Genomic DNA, 22311 nt, shown 5'->3' on the forward strand with positions numbered 1-22311 from the left:
CAGTGATCTTCTGCCAGTATCTCAACCAGGATTGCCGTTACTGTGTTTTGATAGTTAGTATACACTTTTATTGTGTGACGGAAGCTAAGCTGCTGAATGTAGTTAGTCCTAAAATTTTGGAAGACACATTTTAAAGCTCACTTCCACTACTGTATTCAACGTTGATGGATCCACATGTTGACTCCATGTAAAATTAGTACTTCATTTCGCGTGTTAGCATAGCGTCATCTTTGACCGTCCGATGATGACTTGCAGAAGCTGGACTAGTGCGTGTTTCTAAAATTGGACATGCTCATTTTAGGAGATAATTAGTCTTCTATGGTAACCAATATATTCTGAGATTATTTAGTTTCGGTCCTCAAGATGGCAAACAGGAGTGCGTATGGGAAACAGGACGAAGGCACACTGCAGACGACAGTGGCAGCGTACAAGAACAATGACTTTGGGCTCAACGAGCGGGACCGTGCACATGGACTGCTAAGAGATACAACGAAGAGATACGCTGCTAGTAAAAATGCGTTCGTAATTAAAACTAAGTCTTTCGGTAGGCAAGGAACTTCTTCTGCAGAAATGGAAAAAAATTCTCGCCAGTCATATTCCCATGTCTGAGGAGATATTTTCCGGGTTCACAATCGAAGATGCCCGTAAGCTAGCCTTTCATATCATGTCCTTACGTAGGAATTTATAGCTTTCCGTCCGTCAGCCAGAAGGAACTTCAAAGGCACGAGATAAAGGGTTTAGGGAGAACTTTATTTTTTTTTTACCTACTTGAACAAACTAATGATAAGTATAATGCAGTATAACAGCAACTACTGTGTTCCAAGTTGATGAATCCATCTTCACAACCGAATACCTGCCGGCGAAAACGTTGTAACTATCAAAATGCAAATTTTTCAGGAGAGAAGAAAACCAAAAAGTGAATTGTTTGTGAATGCTTATTCTGCCATTGACAAGTAGTTTAAATGAGTTCACTACTTATTAATGCATAATAATTTTGACAATGTGCGACTTTATGATCAAAATATAAGAGATGATCGTTGGATGTCCGTGCAAAAAGGTTGTAACTGTAAGGGAAGTAGCACATTTTTGCGGGTTGCAGCGTTTATACTATTATACTAATATTCATAGCTTTTAATATTACTTATTTTTATTCTGTATAAAAATAATGAAACATAAACCACGCGTCTAATTTACAGTAACCATTGTTAGAGCTTCCCATTGTTTAACAGAATTCACTGAACACCAGCAATGTTGTCTTTGGGTTCTCATAAAAACCTCGATATTTTTCACGAATGTATCGACACATGTCTAGCAGATTAGCTTTTTTTCCGCAGATACAGGCAATACCTCGTTTAATGAATACAATGAGCAATCTGTAAAGAGAGCAAGACATATTTATATGGATATAGAATATATATAATACATTATATACGTATGTAATACAGTCGAGAATAAAATCTCTGATTACGCATTAAAATATAAGACATGTGAATCTCCCATTAAACACGTTGACTTTCTCACATTGGCTTACAACGTTTTTGCACCCGCCTGTTCAGCAAGGATTTTCCCAGGCACTGATCAATCAATCACTACTGATCTGCATTTAGCGCAGTCGCCCAGGTGGCAGATTCCCTATCTGTCCTTTTCCTAGCCTTTTCTTAAATGATTGCAAAGAAATTGGAAATTTATTGAACATATCCCTAGGTAAGTTATTTCAATCCCTAACTCCCCTTCCTATAAACGAATATTTGCCCCAATTTTTCCCCTTGAATTCCAACTTTATCTTCATATTGTGATCTTTCCTACTTTTAAACACACCACTCAAACTTATTCGTTTACTGATATCCTCCCATGCCATCTCTCCACTGACAGCTCGGAACTTACCACTTAGTCGAGCAGCTCGTCTTCTTTCTCCCTAGTCTTACCAACCCAAACATTGCAACATTTTTGTAACGCTACTCTTTTGTCGGAAGTCGCCCAGAACAAATCGAACTGCTTTTCTTTGGATTTTTTCCAGTTCCTGAATCAAGTAATCCTGGTGAGGGTCCCATACACTGGAACCATACTCTAGTTGGGGTCTCACCAGAGGCAAATATTCTCTCTCCTTTACATCCTTACTACAACCCCTAAATACCCTCATAACCATGTGCAGAGATCTGTACCCTTTATTTACAACCATATTTATGTGATTACCCCAATGAAGATCTTTCCTTATATTAACACATAGGTATTTACAATGATCCCCAAAGGGACCTTTCACCCTATCAATGCAGTAATTAAAACAGAGGACTTTTCCTATTTGTGACACTCACAACCTGGCTTTTATCCCCGTTTATCATCATACCATTGCTTACTGTCCATCTCACAACATTATCAAGGTCATTTTGCAGTTGCTCACAATCTTGTAACTTGTTTATTACTCTGTATAACAGGGAATCTGCCACCTGGGCGACTGCCCTAAATGCAGATCAGTAGTGACTGATTGATTGATTAATTCAATTCACACCATTTCTTGACTTAACATAATCTGCAAAAAGCCTTATCTCTGATTTGTTATTTTAGGCCAAATATGGTTGCCCCGAATTCCGATTGTATTTCTTTTCATTCCTCGTCCATTTACTATATTTAATTTTGCGTTTTCGTCCCCTATTTATATCGTTGCACACACTCGGACTTAGCGACACATGACTTTCCTCCTCCATTGATACAACGTTTCTGCACCCGCACGACCAGTGGCGAAATTTAAACAAAAGAAAAGAGGCGCATAACGTACATGTTTGCCAAAATAACTTCCTACATACTTCACTCTGACCGCATACATCGTTTATGCACCGAAACCCAGCATTCTAGAAAAGTGAGGGTTACAACGTTTATGCCGCCAGGTATTCAACTGTGCAAGAAAAGTGATTTCCCAAGCAGGCAAGCACCAAGTTGAAGCCATTATAAGCGGAGGATGAGGAGTTAGCACAGCATTAGTCTATGCTGCCAATACGGTGGGGTTCCTTACACCACCAATAATATTGAAACGGAAAAGGAAGTCACAAGAGCTTGACATTCGTGTCCTAAATAGCGTGATAAAAATTTCTGACAATGAATACATAAATTCGGAGTTGTTTCTGCCATGGCTCAAGCTCTTCAGAAGTCATGTAAGTTATACTAAAGACCCACCTGTACTTCTAATGCATAATGGCCACATAACAGATAGCAGAACTCTAGAGACTACGCTCGTAATAACGGTATCATCATGCTACAGTTACCTGGAAACACAACCCATCAACTGAAACCACCTGACGTTGAGTTAAAAACGTACTTCAACCAAGCCCAAGACGAGTGTTTACTAGGGATGGGCGCGACTGAAGCCTAGAATAGAGAGTGTCGACTCCATCAACTCCGAACACTGCCCGGTGTTCGCATGAAGCCTCGCGACTCCAAGTAAACCTGATGCATATTGCGGGGCCGCACGGTCGCTTCGCATGAAGCCTCGCGACTCCAAGCTAACTTGCGTCTCATTGCGGGGCCGCTGGAATGTCGAGGCGCGGAAAATATGACATGTTGCTGCTCATTTGCCCACTGGGATTTTTAATGAAGTACGGTATCGTTAACGAAGACGACGAGCGTAATGGTGTAGTTGAAATTAAACGTGTCAAGTCAGAAAGTACCGGCAAAGCAGACCACGGGTATTTAATTTCACGTCTTTATTTGTCGTGGATCGGGAAACTAATAAACAGATATCTATGGTAAATCATTATGAATTGCACATGAACGATGAATAAAATCTAATATGGGTAAATCCACTAACATAATTCGAACATAGATTAAACCATTAAAAGCCTCCGTGGCTCAGGCGGCAGCACATCAGACACTGACCGCTGGAATCCGTGCTTCAAATCCCGGTCACTCCATGTGAGATTTGTGCTGGACAAAGCGGAGGCGGGACAGGTTTTTCTCCGTGTACTCCGGTTCCCGCTGTCATCTTTCATTCCAGCAATACTCTCCAATATAATTTCATTTCATCTGCCAGTCATTCATTATTGTCCCAGAGGAGTGCGACAGGCCTCGGCAGCCGGCACAATTCTTATCCTCGCCGCAAGATGGGGCTTCATTCATTCCATTCCTGATCCGATCACTGACTGGGAAACAGGTTGTAGGTTTTCATTATAATTCGCTGGGGCCATCAAGGATCACGTTAAGTCTTGATGCATTATTATTATATTTATTACTAGCTGATGTACCCGTGCTTCGCTGCGGAATTCTACGTTGTATACAGAATTCTAGGTTAGGTAGTTTACACGTTGTGAGCAAGATTGTATTAAATTGCAAAGTTCTTAACGTTACCCTAGAAACGCGACGGCGATGTCACCAAATATCTTTTCTCATATGAAGACTGAGTTAGGGAATTCTCACTGTAATGGTAGACCCGCTTGCATACCATGAGTCACAATAAGGTTGGGAAGCATTCATTTTAATGGTAGACATTCACTCTCCACCTGCCTTTTTACATCCTCAGAAAGACTGTTTTATTGGTTTTCCCAACTGAAATGAACAAACATTACAGTGACATCAGTAGGAATGGCGCAATTAAAAGCAATGCTTTCATATGAAATACGCGATCAAATCACAAACCACACATTTTCTCACTTTTAACGAACAGGTCTAAGCTCCCGATATTACAGTCCAAAGTTTCAGAGCTGGGATGACCAAGCCGCAGACAGCCGTGATCCGTGAACACACTTCGTCTTTTTTTCAGGCTGGGAGGAGATCGAATAGTGGAGACTCCTAGGGCAAAAATCATGCCCTATTACTAATCTATTTCCTAGGAGTACACAATGAGTCGGTAAATATCAATTCACTACACTGGCGGGGGAAAAATCTATCTGACTTGGAGGCAAATTTCTCCTCCAAGCCAGAGGAGAAACCCCTTCTTCACTGCTAATTTGGAATAAAATGAATGTAGAATTTGATAAAAGTGAGGAGGAAGAAGCTTAAGAGACGGCTCTTTTCAAGGTTGAATTTTGAGTCATTTAGTGAATTGTGGTGCTATAATTTGGAATAGGCCTAAATTGTTATTGTAGACCAGGCCATAGGCCTACTATTACTACTACTACTACTCATAAGTGAGTCTCTGCTTGAAGTATGCACATTGGTCATTCAAAACAGCGCGTCAGAGTGGGGATCGAACAGCTGAAATACTACGATGAGCTGGTGTGTTACGTGCCAGCTGTATCAGAAAATGTATGAACCAGAGGATTGGCATGCTAAAGAAGAACGTTTTCTAACTCCCCGGCTGTTTTCCGCCAGTAATCAGTCAGGCTATTATACTCGGTACGCAGCAGTAATCCCATCTATCGAAGTTGAGAGGCAGCATAAGAGATAAAGAACACCGCCACTAATAATGGTCAATGTAATGTTATTGCTCATCAATATTACGCGCTTTCGATATTGTAGGCGTTCACATTTAGTTTCCTTCCGACTCTAAAATACCACTCCTATCATAGTCGGTACGGTAAAACTGAATAAAATATACATGGTCGGAAATTGTAATCTCTGTAACATTTGTTATGTAGTACTTTTCGATAGGACCAATAACATAGGTATTTAAAAATTAAATTTTAGACGCCCTCCCCTAAACTAAAATTTAATCCAGTTTGAATAAAATTGTTTATAGCTTAGGCTGTAGTATCTTATTCGCCATCTCTATATACCGATTTTCATTAAATTCTATTAACCCATTTTCTCGTGGGTCGGCGTTGATTTGGACTTAGCAACAAAAATACAAATTCGTGAATATCTGTGTTATCATAGCCGGTACGGTAAAAATGTACAAGACATAAATGGTCGGAAATTTAATTCTATATGACTTTCGTTATGTAGTATTTATCGATACCACCACTAATAATATAAATATTCGAGAATTAAACTTTAGGCCTTCCCAAAGTACCATTTCACTCAGCGTGAATAAAATGATGTATAGCCTAGATTTTAGTGGCTCGTTCTCCGACTTTTCATACAAATTTTCAATGAGAAAGGACCACTAATAACGTGAATATTTAAGAATACAATTTTTGGCCTTCCCCTAAACTACCATTTCACTCAGCGTAAATAAAATTATTTATAGCCTAGATTGTAACGACTTATTCCCCGACTTTGCATACAAATTTCTATTAAGATATCACCACTAATAACATACATATTTGAGAATTAAATTTTAGGCCTTCCCCTAAACTACCATTTCAATGAGCGTGAGTAAAGTTATTTATAGCCTAGATTGTAGCGACTTACTCCCCGACTTTGCATACTGATTTTTATTAAATTCTCTTCAGCCGTTTTCTAGTGATGTGTGAACAGACGGACAGACAGACAGACAGACAGACAGACAGACAGACAGACAGACAGACAGACAGACAGACAGACAGACAGACATTACGGAAAAGTAAAAATGGCATTTCCTTGTTACTGTGGACATGACCGATACATAAATACCATTCTTTTAAAATTCTGAGCAATGTACAGACAAAACTCTTATTTTATATATATAGATTATAATAAGCAATAACTGATAAGAAATTGTTGCCATACGTTTTGTTATGTAATTGAATTTCATATTGCGATTACTTACGATTCTGTCATATTACAAGTTCGTAACATTGGCCCTTCAATAAAAATATGCCAGCTTAACATCGAGGGCATAAGTAGAGCAAAGTGTGAACACCTAGCAAAGATTCTCAAAGAACACCAGACTCATATCATCCTGCTTCAAGAAACCCACACGGAAAATGATCTCCAGCTGCAATCCAGAGGGAGAATTCCAGGATTTAAATTAGTGTCCGCAGTTAATCACGCAAAGTACGGGATTTCCACCTATGTGAGGAGTGATATTACCCACTATCAAGTCTTGCCATCCTTCTCAGATAATGAAATATTTACTACCTCAAAGTTTGTGATTTGACAGTAGTTAACGTATATAAATCTCCTGGAACTCCCTGGCCGTCTCCACCAATTCCATCTCTGCAAAATCCAAGTATAATTGCAGGCGATTTCAACAGCCATCACACACTATGGGGATACAAAGAGAATGCGAGTAATGAGGAAAAGCTCACTGACTGGATGGAAACTGAAAACCTTAAGCTTATCTATGATGCCAAGGATAAGGCTTCCTTCTCTTCTGCACGATGGAACAAAGAATACACCCCGGATCTCTGTTTTGTAACGCAGTCATGACACCCACTCAGCAACAAACGACGCATAGTGCTCAACAAATTTCCTCACAGTCAGCACGGACCAATAATTCTCCAGTCTGGATTGCTTGTGCCCATCGTTCACTCCTGCCCGAAAAAGAGATGGAATTTTAAAAAAGCCAATTGGGAAGAATTTTCTAAACAGATTGACTCCAACCTGCGATGGATAAGACCTATCCATAGTAACTACAGCAGATTCATCGGTGTGGTTAAAAGTGCAGCAAAACGACGTATCCCAAGAGGATATCGTAAACAATACATCCCCGGTTGGAACGAGGAGAGTGAAAGGCTCTTCAAAGAATTTGAGGCCAATGGTGACCCAGATACAGCTTCGGAACTGTTACAATCCCTAGATGAAAATAGGAAGAGAATTTGGCAAGAAACAGTAGAGTCCCTAGACTTTACTCCTTCCAGCAGAGAAGCTTGGAGCCTGATCAGGAAATTGAACACACCAAATAGCAAAATTAGACCGAAAACAAGCATCAGTCTAGACGATATGGCCGAGGTTGTGGGTTCGGATCCCACTAGTGTCTGGTTGGCCATTTTTGTTCTGTACTTAACATCTCTTCAACACGTACTAAATGTACGTAACATGACCTAATAGGTTGAAAGTCGCTTTCGATTGCAATGCGGTCGTGAAAATTCAATATTCATTGACTTGGCCCTCAACGGGCAACTTAAACGCACTCTACAGTGTGATGGTAGTAGTACCAGACCTGTAGCTTAGATCCTTTCCAACAGAACAAAGATCGCCTAAGCCACCATAGCTCAATTGGTAGAGCAACCGACGCGAAATCGGGAGGTTGTGGGTTCGGATCTCACTGGTGTCTGGTTGGCCATTTTTGTTCTGTACTTAACATCTCTTCAACACGTACTAAATGTACATAACATGACCTAATAGGTTGAAAGTCGCTTTCGCTTCCACATCCTGTTGGACCTCGCCTATCGTCCTACCGAAAAAAATGGGGAGTATCGACTGTGTGTGGACTGCCGCAAGTTGAACAAGAAGACCGTTAGTGACGCTTACCCCATGCCTGACCTGAAAGACTCACTAAAACAAGTAAGTGGGTCTAGGATTTTCAGCACGCTCCATCTCAACTCCGAAGACTGGCAGGTGGATAAGGTCGAGGAAAGTTCTAGACCACTGACCGCCTTCATGACACGGAGAGAATTGTACGAGTTTACAGTAATGCCTTTTGGACTCATGAATGCTCCTGCCACCTTCATGGGACTGATGGCTAAGGTATTGTCAGGATATGTTGGAGATTTCTGCCAAGTGTATCTCGACGACATCTGAATTCACAGCAAGAATTTTCAAGAACACCTTGAACACCTGAAGAAATTGCTGGAACGATTGTAAATTCATGGACTGACCTGCCAACTGGAGAACTGCCATTTTCCCAGTCCCGTGTAGAATGTCTTGGCATGACCTGACATCTGAAAGCTTAGAAAGGCAAACGGAGAAGAATCTAGCTGTCGAGGAAGCTGAATGCCCGCGGACCAAGCGACAGTACGTCAGTTCCGCGGCTTGTGTGGTTGGTACAGCGGATTCACGCCACACTTTGAAGAGAAGGCAATACCACTCACCGCTCTACTCCATAACAACCGCCAGTTCCGATTGACTAACAAGGAAGAGGCAGCCTTCCTAAGCATTAAGGCTGCAATATACAAAGCTCCTGGTCTAGCCCATCCCGACCGTCAAGGGAATATATGCCTGCAGACGGACGCCAGCGACTGCGGCCTAGGAGCAGTGTTATTCCAGAAGAGGAGTGACGGTGGAAAAGACATCATCGAGTATGCCAGCAGAAAGCTCTTTCCCACCGAAGAACGCTACTGCACTGCCGGGAAGAAAGCCTTAGCCGTGATGTGGGCCATGGGTAAATTCAGAGGCTACTTAGAGGGAAGTTCCAGCTCTACACCGATAACGCCGCTCTCAACTGGTTGAAATCGGTCTCTGGCTCAAAATCTAAATTGATGCGACGGGCTCTGTTAATCGCAGGATTTGATTTTGGTATATGTCACGTCTCAGGATCGACGGACATACGAGCAGACAGTTTATCTACACACCCGGCGATGGAACTTGTCCTCACTGTCGGCAGCTCTGAAGATGGTTCTTCGTGGTTTACCAGGCTGTACTCTAATTGAGGTCACTGGTGCTTCTTTCCCACTCCTAGTCCTTTCCTATCCCATCATCGCCATAAGACCTGCCTGCGTTGTTGCGACATAAATCAGGAGGACATCTCTAACCAATCACTATACAGATCAGTGATCAACAACTTTAAGGGCTTCCACGATGAGCAAAAGCAGAACAGCGGCGGGGCAGAAGAGAGAAGACAGGCGGTCAGAGAAAGACGGCAACGTTTTGGGGCTGCAAAAAAGGCTTCCAGAAATGCCTTATAGTTACTTGACGTTGCTTCTGATTGCAATAATAATAATAATAATAATAATAATAATAATAATAATAATAATAATAATAATAATAATAACCACTATCCGTTCTTAAATATTGATGAGTACCCAAGTTTTCCTTAAAAATTATACTTTAATGTACCAACGAGTTTCCTGGAAGAAATCTTCATTATTGAAGCGCGTTCATATATCAAACCAGGAATTGAACCCAGAACTTTAAACACGGAAGTTGAGGATCTGATCAGCAGGGTAAAGCGGCCAGCTAAATGAGAAATCTCCGTACGAAACATTCGATCATGCCTTCTTCCTTTATCTCTCTACACAAAATGCAGAACCAGTTAGGGACGTTTTCATCAATGATTTTCCACCTGACATTTTGTTAATAAGTCTATCCAACGGTTTCTCTACTTTTAGTTGACCTTTAGGTTGTACTCATTCCAGTTTGTGCGGGCTGCTTGCTATTAAAACTACCCTCTGAGCTTTTACTCCTTACCTGCCTCGGGTACGCGGTAGATCTACCTTGTATACCGTTATGTGCCAGCCCTTTCAGTATTTCCTGGAAGGGATGATTAAGTCAGGCCGAAAACCTCCCAGCAAGCCCGAGGACATGCCGCAGTCTCTCCTTCTGTTGTGCTTTCTTCTGGTTTGCGTGTGCATTCTCCAAAACGAAACAAGAATGTTCCATCTCTTGCAGAGCCCCGAAGATTCTAGTACTCCATCACGAGCGATATGGAAGGAAGCTATCTGCGCCCAGTCGGAGTGAGTGACTGAGTGAGTAGTAGGAGTGGGATGGCAGTAGTGCTGGCTGACGTCAGCGTTGGTGTGGTGGGTGTCCCGGTGGGGTCCATGTCAGAGTATCGTCGTGTTGGAGTGTTGTGGGATTACTGCCTTAGAGTACTGAGTGGAGTACGGTGTGTGTGCTGCCTTGGAGTAGTGACTGGAGAACTGTGTTTTTACTACCGTGGTCTGTAGACCGACATGGATTCAGTGTGTGGAATAATTGGTGTGAGTAGATTTAAATCGGTGTTAACCGCCATTGTTGGGAGGATTATTGTAGTGCTGGTTAGCACTGTTGATTTGTTGCTGTTATGTGTCCTCCGTTTAGTTGTCAGTGTTGAGTAGCTCACTGTGTAGAGCGACCACGTAAGTTGACTCTGTGAATGGTCGACTTCCTCTGGAGTCAAGCTAAGGTACAGTCGTCGTGTATTTTGGATGTCAGTAGCCTTGCATTCGAGCCTGTCAGCTTTCTATGGGGGGGTGACTGGGCGTGCGAAGTGAAATGAAAGTAGGGCTAGCTATCAATCAATATTTATGGAAAGTCGCTCGGCCAGGTAAAGACTGCCCAATTGGAGACCAGCTGAGTGAGGACAAAAGACTTTGTAAATAGAAGGCAATTAGTGGAATGTGGTCTTTCGTGGTTGACTATATTATTTTGCGCGCGCGCGCGTGTGTGTGTGTGTGTGTATGAGAGAGAGAGAGAATTAAATGATGTTGATAAAATGGTGACAGCTCATTTGCAGTATTCTTAAATGTATTCCAGTGTCTGATGTATTCACTGGAGCTGTCTTCAGAGGATAATTCTTCCATGCCTTTGACAGCAGTACGTTCTTTGGTCAAATTTCCCTCAACTTCAAAGATACCTGATGGTGAAAAATGGTGCTCTCATAACACGTGCCCATTTGATTTTAGCTGCACGGAATGTGCTCTCTTCTGTCCCAGCTGACGCTGCTCATCGCTATGCTTCTGTTAGCCCAGGTATATCGACAGTGCGCGAGGAAAACCTCGTATTTCACAATGATCTTCCGGTTTATTATTCTCCTTAAGACTAGTCACGCCTCCCAACCACATATGGATATACAGTCCATCAGGGCAACATTCATTGTGTTCATTTTCCTGTGCTAATGTGTAAAGGAAAATGAACCTTAAATGCATTATACTGTAGGAGTGCGTAAATACTTCATGGACATATACAATCCTACAGTACGGTACAATAAGGATAATTTTCCTTTACAGAGCGGCATATGAAAATGAACGCTACGAACATTGTTCTGATGGACTGCATATACATGTGTGGCTGGGAGGCGTGAACTGACTTAAGGAGAATAATGGGTCGGAAGAGCATTGTGAGATACGAGGTTTTCCTCGCGCACCTTCGATATGATACTTTGAAATGGTTTTAGGTACATTTTGTCGTAAACTGTAGGGATGGGCTGCGAACGGAGTCGTGAAGAGTCGAGACTGTTACCTCTGGAACCGACACTCTCGACTCCACTGATGCACTAACGCCATCTAACAACTATGGTCGGAACTGCTTGGAATTATAGTTTCACGTTCCTCCCTAGGTAACTTGTGATACGATGAATACAAGATGATTATTAGCCGGCAAACATTAAATATTGTTTCGGGATATTATCATGATTAGTGTTAATGTTGTAGGTCTATTTTGGCGACGATGATGATGATGATTACGATAATAGTAGTGGTAATAATAATCTGGCAGTATACATTTACATAATCGCCAATATCAATTTCAGTAAGTCCGGCCCTGCGGTGTAGGGGGCAACGCGTCCGCCAGTCAACCTGCGACCCAGGGTTGGGTTCTCGGCTGGGTCTAGTTTTTGTAATTATAAATGATTATTACCCCTGGCCTGGGCACTGGATGTTTGTGTTGTCCTTAACGTTCCTTTCCTGACATTCAACACTCTACACTTCCGCATCATTAAAAACTTTTTAAAAACTTCAATGACGTAAAACAGAAAAAATGGGCGAATGCTTAGATAACAAATATTTTACCAATCATTGTACGTCATAATAGCCGCCTCCGCAGTCTAGGGAGGCCCCGGCATCGATTCCGGCCAGGTCAGGAATTTTTACCTGTATCTCAGGTTTCGTGATGACGGTGACGTAGAGACCGGGTCTAGAAAGCCAAGAATAACGGTCGAGAGGATTCGTCGTACTGAACACACATCACCTCGTAATCTACTGGCCTTCGAGCTGGGCAGAGGTCACTTGGTAGGCCATAGCACTAGGGGCTGTTACGCCATGGAAAATGGTTTATTACCAGATTCCTTACCCCTGTGAACACTTCTCTGTGGACGATGGACTGGATATACAAAGCTTAATACATATATACTATTGCCAAAAATGGGTGACAAACCGGAGCCCCTTTTCGCGACAGCCCTGTGTATAATAGTAATAACAATAATGTATTCTGACAGAATAATCTTCAATAATCGCCAACGTTAACTTGAAGTACATAATACAAACAACTTTCATTTACTAATGGAATGTTACAACAAATGTTTCACCAATTGTTGTTTATAATATTAATTTATTTATTTAGCGTATGATGAATACAATATTATTTACAATATATACAACTACCATCTCAAGTTCATAACTAAAGTTCCATGTCAAAATTTAATAGCCAGAGAAGAGCTTCATTTGCGGCACAGGACACTCAAATGCAAGGTGTTCCACTGTCTGTTTCCCTTGTCCGCAGTCACATTGCGGTGATGTCTTCCATCCCCATTTGAAGAGAGTGGCTCCACATCTACCTTGGCCGGTCCTAATTCGATTTAGCATCCTCCACTGCCGTCTGGGAAGAGAAAAACCATCTGGGCACTTGCATGGGTTGTCAATGATGTGGTGATGTGGTAATGAGGATTGCTGTTGCCATTGTTCTTTCCGGGCGTCCGATACATTAAAAGAGGTGTCCTGTAAATTCATTGCAGTACGCCAAGAAGGGTGTCTGGATTTCAGTCGTTTAGCTGGGGAAGCTGCTATGTCAGAATGAATAGGGAGGTGAGGATTGTTTTCAATTTTCTTCCACAAGTTAAGCAGTGACTGTGATCTTCTTAGGGATGGAGGTGGTATGTGGCTTAGGGTGGGAAGCCAATGTGTGTTAGTTGGTCGGATGCATCTTGTAATGATACGCATTGCTTGGTTCAGCTGGGTGTTTACTAATCCAGTGTGAGCACTGTTAAGCCAGGTAGAGCAGCAATATTCAGCGACGGAATAAGAGAGTGCAAGAGCAGTGGATCTCAGGACTTGAGCATTAGCACCCCAGGATGTGCCTGCCAGCTTTTGGAGGATGTTATTTCTGGACTTGATCTTGGCTGACACATTATAGAGGTGATTCTTGTAGGTCACGGACCTGTCCAGGGTGACTCCCAGGTATTTTGGGTTACTACAATACTGTAGATTCTCTCCTCTGAATGGTGTGGTTGGTTTGTACCCAGCACTTCGATTCCGCAAGTGGAAGGTCGACACAACAGTTTTCTTGGGGTTTGGTATAAGGTTGCTGTGATAGAAGTAACAGTCTAGAATCTTTAAGTCTGATGTAAGCGTCGACTAAGATTCATCGAAGCGTTGGTGTTGGGCAACCAATGCGATGTCATCTGCGTAGATGAATTTTCTGGATTTAGTTACAGGAAGGTCATGTGTGTACAGGTTTAATAGAAGAGGGGCCAATACAGAACCCTGAGGGAGTCCGCCATGTATCTTATGTACTTTACTTCTGGAGTCTTCGGAAAAAATCTGGAAGTACCTATTACTCAGCATGTTACTGAGTAATGTGGGGAGTTTCAGACAAGGAATGATGCTGATAAATTTGAAAAGGAGCTTATCTTGCCACACGGTGTTATATGAAGCTGTCAGATCTAAGAAGACGCCCGTGCTTACCATTTTGTTCTCAAATCCATTTTCAATATGGGTAACTAGTGCTAAAACCTGTTCTTCACATCCTCGTCCAGGTCTAAATCCAGCTTGCTCAACTGGAATATGCTGGTTTATTGTCTCAAAAATCCTGTTATGTATCAGCCTTTCCATAAGCTTTATTGTAACACTGAATAGTGCTATTGGCCGGTAACTCTCAACTTTTTTTGGCTCCTTAGATGTTTTCAATACAGCTATTATTTTTGTTTTCTTGAAGACTGAAGGTAGGTTACCTGTCTCTAGTATGTTTGTGAAGAAGTTAGTAAGCCATTTAGCAGCAGCTGGTCCAAGATGAAGAAGGAACTCTGGATATATACCATCAGCACCTGCCGCTTTGCCAGGTTTTAGACTTTCTAAGGCCTGCTTAGTTTCTTGTAGTTGAAATGGGGCAGAGAATTCAGAGGATCGTTGAGCCGAACGTTTCTTTTCCTTCGGGAGGTTGTGGGTTCGGATCCCACTGGTGTCTGGTTGGCCATTTTTGTTCTGTACTTAACATCTCTTCAACACGTACTAAATGTACGTAACACGACCTAATAGGTTGAAAGTCGCTTTCGATTGCAATGCGGTCGTGAAAATTCAATATTCATAGGATGTGGAAGGTTCGATGAGACCTTGGTCTTCCATCTCTTAAATCTTCCGAATGACGAAGTTGCGCTTATCCGGGTTGATTGGATATGGACGTTGCTTGATGGTCGAGGAGGTGCTGCATTCAATAGTGTGCGTTACAGTGGTAGTCCGTCCTATTTTATTGGTGATGACTTCCGGAAAATCCTTTGAGGTTTGTCTCAGATTCTCTTCTTCAGCAGTTGGTTGTGTTAATTGGATATCTCCCAGGTCTACGTCTGCTTCCGCATCCTTGAGAGTCCGGAGATTTTCATCGTGCCAGGCGACCCCCAGACGTCTGTCGTTTCCCAAAAAGACTTCATGAGCTGCATAGTCTAGGATCACCTTGTATTCTACCAGAAGGTCAAGACCCAATATGATGTCAGATATTATGTTCTGAATCACTGCAACGTCAATTACAATAGGCAGGTCCGTGCATTTAGCCATTAGGTTAGTCTGTCCTTGGATGGAATAGGTTACCTCGTCCGTTGCTACCACTACCCTTCAGAGATAGTGAGACTTCATAGGCGGTAGTAATCGGGCAACAGCCCCATTTTGGCTTTCGAGTATGGCTGAAAAGTTATCGTTGCCTATCCTCATGATGATAGCTGGGCGGGGTTGGCCTGTTCTGCTGACAATCTGACCAATACCTCGCCTACATGACCAGGGTTGCTTGTCTGTCGTGTCTTGAGGCGCATTCCTGTTCCCGGTCCAATCCCCTCTCAATCCAGAATTGACCGGATCTAGCTTTCCGACGTCAAGGTTGGGCATTTGTTCTTCCACACTGGTAGCAATTCCTAACTGAGCTGGTCTCTTCCGTAGCTTTGCTCTTATGTTCCTCTTCCAACTGGGCGGTGATTCTACGTAGATCATCAAAGGATCTCGGTTGTGATACTTTCACTAGGGGTTGAATCTTATCGTGGAGTAGCTCCGTTATGTCTGGTAAGATCTCGTTCTCGCTTCTTGCCGGGTGCAGCCGCTTGAAGAGCTGGTACTTCTGTAGGACGAAAGCGCTAGCTCTCATGCCGGTGGGTTGTGCCTCAGTCAATAGCTTCCTATTAACAGAGCTCTTCACCCCTTCGGAATTAAACATAGCAAGGAATTCCCTCTTGAAGTCGGTCCATTTTAAATTTAAGCCGTTCAAGTTATTCCACCAAGTAGCGACTTGCCCCTTTCAACTGAGGTGTGACAAGTAGACAGACCGATCCTTCGATGAAGCTAGTTGGGTTCTCTTCCAGTCGCCCGTCGAATTCCGGAGGGTTCTCTATAATCACCTTCGTGTCTAGGTGTCCTGAATTGCCGGTTAGGTTTGAGGGAGTTAGAGGTGTGGCGATAGGTCCTGTTCTACCGCGTAAAGGATAATCTCACCTATATTCCGCCCATCTCCCTTGATGGTCGAAAACCTGTTTTCTGACCTTCCTTCAAGGCAGAAATACGGCTCCAAAAAATTCCCTCAACGGCAGAAATACGAAAATTACCCTCGACGGTAGAAATTATCTCCTGAACCTGTTGTTTTATGTTGGAAACCTGGATTTTCACCTCCTCCTTGAGGTTCAAGATGTCCCCTTCCTGCTGGCTTACTCTACTATCAATCTACTAAACCTGTCCCAGTTTTGACCTGATGTCCGATATCTGCTGTGTTAATTGATTGGTGACGTCACTGATCTCGGATAAAATTTTATCATCTACAGTTCAAATTTTCGATTCTATGCATTGTTCTACTTTGTAACCCTGCTTGTACACTTGTGATATTTGTCCGGTTAAAACTATATAACCCTGAGAAATTTCAGCTGAAATTTTGTCATTTACTTTTGAAATTTGGTCTGCAATTTGTTCTGTTAGGCAGCAATTGACGTCTGAAATTTTGTCTGAAAGTTTGTCATTTATATTCGAAAGTTGGTCTGCAATCTGTTTTGTTAGGCCGTAATTGACATCTGAGATTTTGTCTGATAATTTTTCATTGAGTGCCTGCATCATGGTCATTAAGTTGGAACATATTTTTGTAATATTTACCTCCTCTTCCGATGCTGAGTCTGATGTTTCGTCCATTTCGATAAAGAACCTTTCGGGATCTTCTTCCTTTCTGATGAGATCTTCTCGTAAGCGCGTCTTCAGTGATTTCTTCTTGCAGTTCGTCGGATTATTTCTCTTTGCGAGTTCGTCTAAGGGTTGTTGTACGGACATATTCTCTAGTATCACTTGCATTTTGTTCTAATTCGCACTTACACTCCTATTCACTCTAAAATTATCCTTCAGTCCTGTTGCCACTGTCGCCAATGATGTATTCACAAAGACGCGCACACATAATGCTATCAGTTGTGTACACTATTTTATTTACAAGTTATTTTCACAAATTATATACACACAATCTGATAAACTGCCATTATGAACAAAACACTACTATGAAGGATCAGAAGAAGACTGCAACAGATGCATGTCAACTACCAACCCAACAAAAACAATTTATACACTAGACTTCAAACACTCGGTAAACACGACTTCAGCACAGGTCTCATCAAAGCAATTAAACTCTCACTCACAAGATTGCCCCTTTGTATACGTTGCCTGGCCAGGCTTCTAGAAGAATATGACACAATTTTTTCTCGTAAATTCGAGAGTCTACAATAGTCTACTTACAATGTAAGGAAGTTTTTACATAAATCTAGCGTTCTTCTGGATTTATTACAGTGTGTTCCACGATATCGCATTGGATTAGATATCATATATGCAGGTAATAATAAATTATATACTATTAATTACGTGTTCTTACATTAAATAAACGCATATTAATATATATACAGCAGATGTTTCATGACATAACTTCACAAATAATACGATCGTGATTTATACCAAATAAAGTCCGGACATAACTACGTAAATAACAATAATGTAAACAATTCACAGCCACACCTCACAAGTGATAATAATAATAATAATAATAATAACAATAATAATAATAATCTGTATCTGCATTATTTTCCCATGAGTTACATAATATTTTTCCAAGTTATATTAGTATAATACATTTGCGTCAATTTAAAGAAGGTAAAATAACTATTTAGGTTATTTTGGGCGTCAAACCTTCATTCTCCTCCAGGAAGTGTGAAACGGACGAATATACTGAAATGTGTGAATTAAATAGCGAGGAAAGGTGAAAACCTAAAAATCCGGGCCCTATTCATGACCGTGCAAATAAAGATCGCTGACAGTATGGGCAGGCTTTCTGACCTAGGCAACACCGTGAATAGAAAGTAGAGTGCACATCTTATTTGTGGTTTCAATGTTAGGTATGACTAAAGAAACAAAATGGGTACAATTGTTCGATCTACCAGTGCAGCACTAATTAGAAACTGTTAAAAGGTACAAAATTTATTTGTACGTAGATTGTAAACGTCCGCCTCTGTGGTGTAGTGGTTATTGTGATTAGCTGCCTCCCCCGGAGGCGCGGGTTCAATTCCCGGCTCTGCCACGAAATTTGGAAAGTGGTACGAGGGCTGGAACTTGGTCCACTCAGCCCCGGGACGCCAAATGAGTGGAGGTGGGTTCGATTCTCACCTCAGCCATCCTGGAAGTGGTTTTCCGTGGTTTCCCACTTCTCCTACAGGCAAATGCCGGGATGGTACATAACTTGAGGTCACGGCCGCTTCCGTCCCTCTTCCTTGTCTCTATCCCTTCCAATCTTCCCATCCCCCAGCAAGGTCCCTGTTCATCATAGCAGGTGAGGCAGCCTGGGCGAGGTACTAGTCATCCTCCCCAGTTGTATCCCCCGACCCAATGTCTCACGCTCCAGGACACTGCCCCTGAGGCGGTCGAGTTGGGATCCCTCGCTGTCCGAGGGAAAAATCAACCCTAGAGGGCAAACAGATTAAGAGAGAGAGAGAGAGAGAGAGAGAGAGATTGTATACTGTGCTATACTACATAAAAAAATAATGCTCGACGATGCCGAAATATACAGTAAATATTATACACCAGAAAACTGAATATTAATGAGGCTCATTATAGTTCAAGATTCAAGTTTCATTATGATACAGGTTCTCCACCAATCAGAGTTCAGATTTTCATTATGATACAACTGCTTGACCAATTAGGTAAGGATAGCATGGGCAGTCCATGGATTGGAGAAGAATAAAAAACGTCCAGAAGTTTGCAACACTCCATCCTTCTTTATAAATTATCAAGGTGGAAAATGCACCGTCCAAAATGTTGGCATAAATAAAATGGGGTATATGGTAAAAAGACCGCCTCGGTGGTGTAGTGGTTAGCGTGATTTTCTACCACCCCCGGAGGTCCGGGTTCGATTCCCGGCTCTGCCACGAAATTTGAAAAGTGGAACGAGGGCTGGAACGGGGTCCACTCAGCCTCGGGAGGTCACCTGAGTAGAGGTGGGTTCGATTCCCACCACAGCCATCCTGGAAGTGGTTTTCCGTGATTTCCCACTTCTCCTCCAGGCAAATGCCGGGATAGTATCTAACTTAAGGCCACGACCGTTACCTTCCCTCTTCCTTGTCTATCCCTTCCAATCTTCCCATCGCCCCGCCTGGGCGAGGTATTGGTCATCCTCCCCGGTTGTAACCCCCGACCCAAAGTATCGGCCAGGGAAGGGCAAGGGCCACGAAGGGCGTGTAAAATGAAAGACTCCGTCGCCCTCGGAAACCTAATAGCTTGGGGATCGGAAAAGAACAAGCGTTGACCAAATGAGGTCGTATAGGATAGATGAAGGTGAGGAGCCTGGCACAAGTAAGTGGAAGCAATGCCAGGACTCAGCTAAGGGCCACGTGGTCGACAAACCACGCTCCATAGTTCAGAGCACTTGGGGCCCCTTTTTGGTCGCCTGTTAGGACAGCCAGGGAATAAAGTGAGTGTTATACTGCCCCATCCACAGCGGAACTGTGCGGTGGGACCTACAAATCTCACGGTGCCGAAACGTGGCCAAGTGTGCTGCCACAATGTGAGCGGTTGGACGTATCTGGAATGAACATGCTGTGACGGGTGTGTGGGGTTACGAGGAAAGGCCGCACCAAGGACACTTTTATACGAGGCAGTTTTACAGTGTCTACATCACTGGCCATACCATGTTGAATATACCGGTTTGCGTCCGTTCACGTGCCGGGCCGAGTGGCGCAGACGGTTGAGGCGTTGGCCTTCTGATTCCAAATTAGCTGGTTCGATCCTGGCTCAGTCTGGTGGTATTTGAAAGTGCTCAAATACGTCAGCCTCGTGTCGGTAGGTTTATTGGCACGTAAAAGAACTCCTGCGGGACAAAATTTCGGCCCCTCAGCGTCTCCGAAAACCGTAAAAATAGTTAGTGGGACGTAAAGCGAATATTATTATTATTATTATTATTATTATTATTATTATTATTATTAGCAGCGTCCGATCACTGCGGTTAAGCAACATTGGGCGTGGCCAGTACTTGGATGGATGACCCCTTGGGAGCACCATGTGCCGTTGGCTTGATTCTCTTGTTATGAATGCAGTATGGACACATTAAGCGCAGGGATTTAAAAAAATACTATGTGGGAAGGAGAATGCTTATCGTGGAGGTGGAAGGTAGGAGGGATAGGGGTAGACCCGGAAAAAAAAAGAAAATCCACAGCCTGTTTCCAGTTATTCGACCGGGTTAGGAGTGGAATGAATGAATCCCCCATCTAGCGGCGAGGATACGAATTGTGCCGGCTGCCGAAGCCTCTCGCACTCCTCTGGGGCAATGATTAATGACTAACAGGTAAATGAAATGTTAATGGAGAGTGTTGCTGGAGTGAAAGATGACAGTGAAAACCGGAGTACGCGTATAAAAACCTGTGTCACCTCCGCTTTGTCCAGAACAAATCTCACATGGAGTGACCGGGATTTGAACCACGGAACCCAGCGGTGAGTGGCCGACGCCCTGCCATCTGAACCACGAAGGCTACAGCCGGAAGAAGATGGATGGATTGTGTGCGGGAAGATGTCAGGGAAAAGTAATTATCAGAATATTCCGTATGGGACCGAGGGGAACGGAAATGACTTGTCAGAAACGTTTCTTTCGCAATCCGAAGCAGATACCGCACTTCATTCATTTTTTTACTTAAACAAAATCCAACTAAAACCATTATTTAACAAGGTGTTTCATACAAAAGCAGAATGGTTTGACGACATTTGGTGATTCCGCGATTTCGTATTGTAACTTCTAAAAAATATTGCCTCCCCTGCGAACTTTAATCCTTATAGGTTACTTATATCGTTAACTTATTCCCTAAGATGAGTGATATACAGTAAATGAAGACTTCGTTGCTAGAAAAACGTGGACAGCAGGCGAATAATAACTTCAGTGTCTTTTTTTCCCACATACCGTGTTATTATGACAGACTCACCTGAATGAAATGATGCCCCAGTTCTCCAGCGCCTCTGTCACAAAATTGGGAAGGGCTAATAGATCCGTCTTTGGTAAGGGATCATTAACCCCCAGATAGTTCTCAAGAGAGGTAATCAAGGGAGCAGCTAATTTGAATATATACTGAGAGTGATCCAACAACTCGGGCCTCCCCCACACTCGAAGAGGACGTCCTCTGTCGTCGATTGCCTCACGGCCTTCCAATGAACCAATCATCCACGCTGCCAGGTAAGAAGACATTAATGGACTCGACTCGTAGTGGTCCCACACCCAGCCGGGGGCCTCTTTCCTGAAAGAATAATAGTATTTTAATACCCTCGAAATAGTATTCCTACTCTCTATTTTATTTATATTTATATCGTGTCAGAAGCAGAGTTACACATGTATTAAGATGTACAGAAAATACCTATAGAAAAGATGAAAATAAAAATACACTGTGGACCAATAATAATAATGATAATAATAATAATAATAATAATAATAATACCCGTGTGGGGATTTACCGGTTACCTCCATCGGGCACGTCCCATTGGAATTGGGGAAGCTCGCTGGCTCTGCCGCCAGCAGAGTCAGAGGGTAGTAGGGAAATAAAATACCACCGTGAAAACAACTGGTCCCTTGCCAGGGTTACGGCGAAGACTGGTAAATGACCAGAAGCCAGAAAACATCTTGAGGCAACCTCTAGGGCTAACAACCCTAGTTGTAAAAGGATGGGTATCCGTCCAAAGCAAAGTCACGTCAAAAAGCATGATGGCACAACATTTCAAGAAACATACCCCAGGGGGTAAATCTTCGGTTAAATCCCTCGTCGTGAACGCCACGGCGCACGAGTCTCGTTCGGATTCTGGGGGAGACTCGACATCATGCAAGAGACGAGTCGGAGCGTCTCGGTGTACCCCGAAGTGTCAAAAACTCAGGCCAAAATCTAAAACCTTTCTAGCAATTTTCAACATAAATTCACACAAACTGGCAAGC

General features: G+C 42.8%; 1 protein-coding gene across 1 annotated transcript in view; it reads right to left on the minus strand.

Annotated features, from left to right (window-relative positions):
* Nucleotides 1-22311, minus strand: part of LOC136862082 (aminopeptidase N) — a 266710-nt gene that overhangs the window by 124048 nt on the left and 120351 nt on the right. Inside the window, exon 6 of the mRNA XM_067138861.2 lies at nucleotides 21317-21625. Coding sequence (XP_066994962.2) covers nucleotides 21317-21625 — 309 coding nt within the window. The remainder of the gene's footprint in view (nucleotides 1-21316; nucleotides 21626-22311) is intronic.

This window comes from Anabrus simplex, chromosome 1, assembly GCF_040414725.1.
Source record: "Anabrus simplex isolate iqAnaSimp1 chromosome 1, ASM4041472v1, whole genome shotgun sequence".
NCBI lineage: Eukaryota > Metazoa > Arthropoda > Insecta > Orthoptera > Tettigoniidae > Anabrus > Anabrus simplex.